The sequence below is a fragment of the Haliotis rufescens genome, unplaced genomic scaffold, assembly GCF_023055435.1.
Source record: "Haliotis rufescens isolate VD_foot unplaced genomic scaffold, xgHalRufe1.0.p SCAF_47, whole genome shotgun sequence".
Lineage (NCBI taxonomy): Eukaryota > Metazoa > Mollusca > Gastropoda > Lepetellida > Haliotidae > Haliotis > Haliotis rufescens.
The window spans coordinates 63,872-70,143 of NW_025964190.1; the positions used below are offsets into that span (position 1 = coordinate 63,872).

At 41.9% G+C, this 6,272-nt stretch overlaps 1 protein-coding gene across 1 annotated transcript; it reads right to left on the reverse strand.

Moving 5' to 3' along the window:
* Positions 1-2,392: 2,392 nt before the first annotated feature.
* On the reverse strand, positions 2,393-6,067 carry LOC124110869 (GTPase IMAP family member 7-like). The gene is made up of 2 exons (XM_046470335.2): positions 5,950-6,067; positions 2,393-4,477 (listed from the first exon to the last, which is right to left on the reverse strand). Exons 1-2 carry the CDS (start codon positions 6,002-6,004, stop codon positions 3,258-3,260), a joined length of 1,275 nt encoding a protein of 424 aa, XP_046326291.2. The 5' UTR covers positions 6,005-6,067; the 3' UTR covers positions 2,393-3,257.
* Between the last annotated feature and the right edge of the window lie 205 nt (positions 6,068-6,272).

A 6,272-nucleotide genomic window follows, 5' to 3' on the forward strand; every position in this document is an offset into this window, starting at 1 on the left:
TAGATATATGAGTCAAATACAGTTATAACTACGGTTATAACGAACTCAAATGGGCCACAAATTTTAGTTCGTTATAACCGTTGTTCGTTATAAGCATATATACAACATCTATACAGCAAATGGCCGGGACCAAAAATTAAGTTCGTAATATGCGTCAGTTCGTAATAAGCGTGTTCGTTATAAACGAGAGTCAGAGTCAACTATGCCACGACTTGACTCTGCAACACGCAATATCTCCATAGGCCGACTTCAAACTGGAGAGTCACAGAGGTCAGTTGACCCCCGTCAAAATGTCAGCCAGAGGACAGTTTCACGTCTCGTTGTATGATTTAAACATACCGTCCACGTACCGGCCGCCCACGAGTCACTACACCCGCCCAAGATCAGCATTTACATGATCTGACTGTCACGGCCGAACACACAGCTGCCAACGTGCCAGGACTGTGAAGGATATCCGCCCAGACTGTACGGAATCGTCTTCGCAAGGTTGGATTGAGAACCAGAAGACCTTACTTTGGCTAAGTCTTACGACGTCATCAGCGCCTCCAACGCGTTCGTGGCCAAGTAGTCTAAGGCACCGCAATTCGTGGGTTCGAATCCCGTTTCGCCCCGATTATGTTTCTAGGTCAGCACCATACCCGTGCTCGTTGGTTACACCGAAGTGGTAAACGTCTGAGATCTGCATCACTTCGGGCTTTCCTCCCACATCAAGCAGACACGCCGTGATATAACTGGAATACTGTTAAAAACTACGGTGTCATATTAGGTTAGACACCGGGCAACTAAAGACACCATAAGGATTTTATCAAGCCGAAAAGTTTACACTCTCTGGTATCCATATCACACGTGTCATGCCAAAATGAAAACTTGACAAATTACAACCGTACGTTGACGTTAAGGGTCAAAGGGAGCCTACTCTTCAAACCTTAGAGGCCAAACTTTGTTGAAAATTTAAACGATAATCTTTAACAATAAAGTCACGAACGTGATCTACAAAACAGATTAATGTCCTTGCACATCACAATTAATGATAGTAAAACACAAAAAAGTGTCAAATAACGAATTTCGGTACCAGAATTTCCATATGAAATATGAGAGGTGGGTGTTTGAAAATCCAAAATGGCTGTTACTGACGGTAAACGGTCTCATATTAGGTCAGTATCAACCATCTTGGATGAAATATGTTTCAAATGGAACTAATAGGGCATTAAAGCAACATCATATGCCACACCAAACCAGGATGTTGATTCAGGTGTCGTGGACATAAAAGAGCACATCATGGCCAACAAACACATTAGATCTGACAAACTGAATATCACAACAGCAGAAAGTATTTTCCTAAAAAACCCATCTAAAGCATTGGATAAGAATGACAAGAAGTAACATTAACGTTTTATTATGTTTTCTTTGGTATCTAGGCTATTTTCGCCGGAAAAGGTTTAAAAATCGGTTTCCAGCAATTTTGATTCCCTTTCTATATCTACTAAGTGTGGAAACATCTTCCTTCAGGAGACTCTCTCTTTCCTCATCTCTAACATTCTGCGCTCTCACCTCCAGATGGGTTAAATACCGGTCCTCCGCTACTGTTTCTTCAACCTTTTTTCTTTCAGTCAGTACATGTGCGAGTTCTTCCTCAGCATCTTTGATTTGCTGAAAAAGTGAATCCCTCTCCGGACCATGGCTATTGCGTAACTGTGAAGCCATTTTGTACTTCTTTGACTTGATCTCCATTCCCCTCCGCACCGTCGCTTCCAACTCTTTCTCGTTGTCTCTCCTGGATACATGATGGTCGGCCGGGTTATCGTGTATGTCCTTCGGCTGCCGCTTCAGATCTTCCATCTCTAGCTTCTGATGTTCTATCTGTTTCAAGTTTTCTTTTAGTTGATCCCTATAAGACTCCTTTTCTTCTCTGATCTTGTTTTCCATTTCTTCTCTCAGTTTTATCTTAATTTTCTTCCTCATCTTTTCTTCCTTCGTTTTCATCACAGCAACTGCGCTTTGAATCCGACGTTGCATAATTTCTTCAGCTTGCAAAAACATAGAGGAAGAAAAAGAAACTTTCCCCGTTCTTCTGTACCATTTCCTGAATACGCTGAAGGAGGAAAGTAACATCCTTTTCCCGAGCCTCTTCTCCACCTTTGTTCAATGGACACATAGCCGCCACCAACACTCTGCAGTATGTGCTTCAGTGTATCGGGAGCAGTTTCAAGATACTCCTTGACAGATTCTCCCTCACCAAGGTCATCTTTTCTCGGGAAGACGATTATCAAATATTTGTGCATTTGATCTCCTAATATATCATCAATTTCATCGAAGACTTTTTTATCTTCTTCTGTGAATCGCTGCGTTAAGGAAATCACTAATAAAAATGCGTGTGGCCCAGGAGCGGAGATGGCAATACATTTCTTTATTTCCTTATCAACGACGTCTCTTTCCATGTTGGTGTCAAACATCCCTGGTGTGTCGACAACTTTTCAGCATATACGGTGTCTAACCTAATATGACACCGTATACAGCAACTAAAGACACCATAACGAATTTATTATGCCAAAAAGTTTACACTATCTGGTATCCATATTACATGTGTCATGTCAAAATGAAAACTTGACACTAACCGTACGTTGACGTTAAGGGTCAAAGGGAGCCTACTCTTCAAACCTTAGAGGCCAAACCTTGTAGAAAATTTTAACGATAATCTTGATCAATAAAGTCACGAACGTGATCTAAAAAACAGATAAATGTCCTTGCACATCACAATTAATGATAGTAAAACACAAAACAGTGTCAAATAACGAATTTCAGAACCAGAATTTCCACGTGAAATATGAGAGGTGGGTGTTTAAAAATCCAAGATGGCTGTTACTGACGGTAAACGGTCTCATATTAGGTCAGTATCAAACATCTTCGATTTTTACTGACGGTATACGGGCTCATGTGGGGTCAGTAGTTCTGCTCTCTGATTGGTCAATCTCACTTTGAGGCATAATAATACGAAATATGTTACAAATGGAACTAATAGGGCATTAAAGCAACATCATATGCCACACCAAACCAGGATGTTGATTCAGGTGTCGTGGACATAAAAGAGCACATCATGGCCAACAAACACATTAGATCTGACAAACTGAATATCACAACAGCAGAAAGTATTTTCCTAAAAAAACATCTTCCAATCTTTTACCTCAAAGCTAAAGCATTGGATAAGAATGACAAGAAGTAAATTTAACGTTTTCATAATGTTTTCATTGGTATCTAGGCTATTTTCGCCGGAAAAGGTTTAAAAATCGGTTTCCAGCAGTTTTGATTCCATTTCTATATCTACTAAGTGTGGAAACATCTTCCTTCAGTAGACTCTCTCTTTCCTCCTCTCTTACAATCTGCGCTCTCACCTCCAGCTGGGTTAAATACCGGTCCTCCGCAACTGTTTCTTCAGCCTTTTTTCTTTCAGTCAGTACATGTGCGAGTTCTTCCTCAGCATCTTTGATTTGCTGAAGAAGTGAATCCCTCTCCCGACCACAGCTGTTCGGTAACTGTGAAGCCATTTTGTTCTTCATTGACTTAATGTCCATTTCCCTCTGCACCAACGCTTCCAACACTTTCTCGTTGTCTCTCCTGGATACATGATGGTCGGCCGGGTTATCGTGTATGTCCTTCGGCTGCCGCTTCAGATCTTCCATCTCTAGCTTCTGATGTTCTATCTGTTTCAAGTTTTCTTTTAGTTGATCCCTATAAGACTCCCTTTCTTCTCTGATCTTGTTTTCCATTTCTTCTCTCAGTTTTATCCTAATTTCCTTTCTCATCTCTCCTTCCTTCGTTTTCATCACAGCAACTGCGCTTTGAATCCAACATTGCATAATTTCTTCAGCTTGCAAAAACATAGAGGAGGAAAAGAAACTCTCCCTGTTCTTCTGTACCATTTCCTGAATACGCTGAAGGAGGAAAGTAACATCCTTTTCCCGAGCCTCTTCTCCACCTTTGTTATTGAAGGACACATAGCCGCCACCAACACTCCCCAGTATGTGCTTCAGTGTATCGGGAGCAGTTTCAAGATACTCCTTGACAGATTCTCCCTCGCCAAGGTCATCTTTTCTCGTGAAGACGATTATCAAATATTTGTGCATTTGATCTCCAAATATATCATCAATTTCATTGAAGACTTTTTTATCTTCTTCTGTGAATCGCTGCGTTAAGGAAATCACTAATAAGAATGCGTGTGGCCCGGGAGCGGAGATGGCAATACATTTCTTTATTTCCTTATCAACGACGTCTCTTTCCATGTTGGTGTCAAACATCCCTGGTGTGTCGACAACTTGGATGACGAGGCCGAAGGTCTCCCGGTTGGCATATTGGCTTACTTCTGTCACAGACTGGAACGATGAACTCGACTTGAAAACATTTTCATTCAAAATTGTGTTTGCTGTTGCACTTTTTCCCGATCCTGTTTTGCCCAAAAGTACAAGTCTCAAGACGTTTTGGCTTGTAAAATAAGATAAATAATACCTAGTATCCTAAAAGTATTTACCTTCAAAAACTGGAATGGAAATTCTCAGCATTTACTAAGAAATACACAACCTACTTTATAATCTTTAAGACCGCCTCCGTGGTCTAATGGTAGAGCGTCCGCCCGGAGAGCGGAAGGCCCGGGGTTCAATCCCCAGCCGCGTCATACCAAAAGACGTTAAAAGATGGTACTTGTTGTTACCTTGCCTGTCGCTCGACATTAAGGGGCTAAAACAAGGACTGGTCGGCTCGGAGTCAGTATACTGTGTCTGAGTGGGGTATCAATGTTAAACTGCTGTATGGTATCTCAGTGAGCTAGCACTATAAATCGGCATCAGTCCGGACTAGTACAAGCAGCCACACACAAACATACACGTGAAAGCACGTCACTATATAAGTGCAATAATCTTGGACGCGACGTTTCACCTCACCACCTTATAATCTTCAATGATAGAATGTGTTTGTTTGTTGTTTATCGCCGTACTCAGCAATATTCCAGCTATATGACGGCGGTCTGGAAATAATCGAGTCTGGACAAGACAATCAAGTGATTGGCAATGAGTATTGATCTGTGCATTTGGGAAACGATGACATGCATTACCCAAGTCAGCGAGCCTGACCACCAGTCAGTCGCCTCTTATGACAATCATAGTCACCTCTTACGGCAATCATGGGCTGAAGACCTATTTTAATCCGGATCTTCACGGGTCTATTTCAAGTGGCGAGGACTATCGATAGTATCTGTTTATTACGAAACTTTGTTTCTGTTTTAGCAAAGTAAGACGGTGACGTTTCACTATTACAATATCCTCTTATTGAATAGGGCGGTCGGGTAGCCTAGTGGTTAAAGCGTTCGCTCGTCACGCCAAAGATCCGGGTTCGATTCCCGACATGGGTACAATGTGTGAAGCCCATTTCTGGTATCACCGGCCGTGATATTGCTGGAATATTGCCAACAGCGGCGTAAAACCATACTCACTATTAATGAATATACCCAAAGCACAAGTCGTCCGGGTTTAATTTTGTCTGTTATCTTTCGAGGAGTAAATGACATAAGGTGTTGTGTTGTCTGTAGTGTTTTATCTAACTAGGCCTGGCTTAACGATAAGAGACCGCCATATTACAGACAAACAACTCATACGTAATGGTGATATTATTAATTTTACATTTAAAAGGAAACAATCAAACTGTACCTTTGGGTTTTTTTTCTGTTTAACGCCGCATTCAGCAATATTCCAGCCATATAATGATCTGTAAATAATCAATTCTGGACCAGACAATCTAGTGACTGACATGCATCAACCAAGTCAGCGAGCCTGACCACCTGATCCCGTTAGTTGCACTTTAGGACAAGCATGGGTTCCCGAAGACCAATTCTAACCTGGATTTTCACTGGTATCAAATTGTACCTAATCTGCGCTGTGATTGAACTGCTGCTGAGATATTTACCTGGTAATGGTGGCTGTCTGCGTGGTTTAGGTACAGGGTTGACTAACGCTGCCATGCTGTCTGTGTCTCCGCTGTTCACCCTCAAGCCAACAGCAACGTCAGATTACGATCAAACTTAGTATCTAATCTACACAACTGCCATAGAATCATTCGTGACCAACTCGTGTTATTCCGAGACAAGCCAAATATTCTTGCAGGTTACGGAAAGGGCCTAGTGGTGACGAATGGATGCATTCGTGACCAACTCGTGTTATTCCGGGACAAGCCGAATCTTCTTGCAGGTAACGGAAAGGGGCGAGTGGTGACGAATGGTCATGATGATT

Bases quoted from the DNA above. Each gene is read 5' to 3' on its own strand.
- LOC124110869 (XM_046470335.2), bottom strand. From the start codon at position 6,004: ATGGCAGCGTTAGTCAACCCTGTACCTAAACCACGCAGACAGCCACCA. The intron at 4,478-5,949 runs GTAAATATCTCA...CTTATTTTACAA, and splicing joins CAGACAGCCACCATTACCAG to GCCAAAACGTCTTGAGACTT.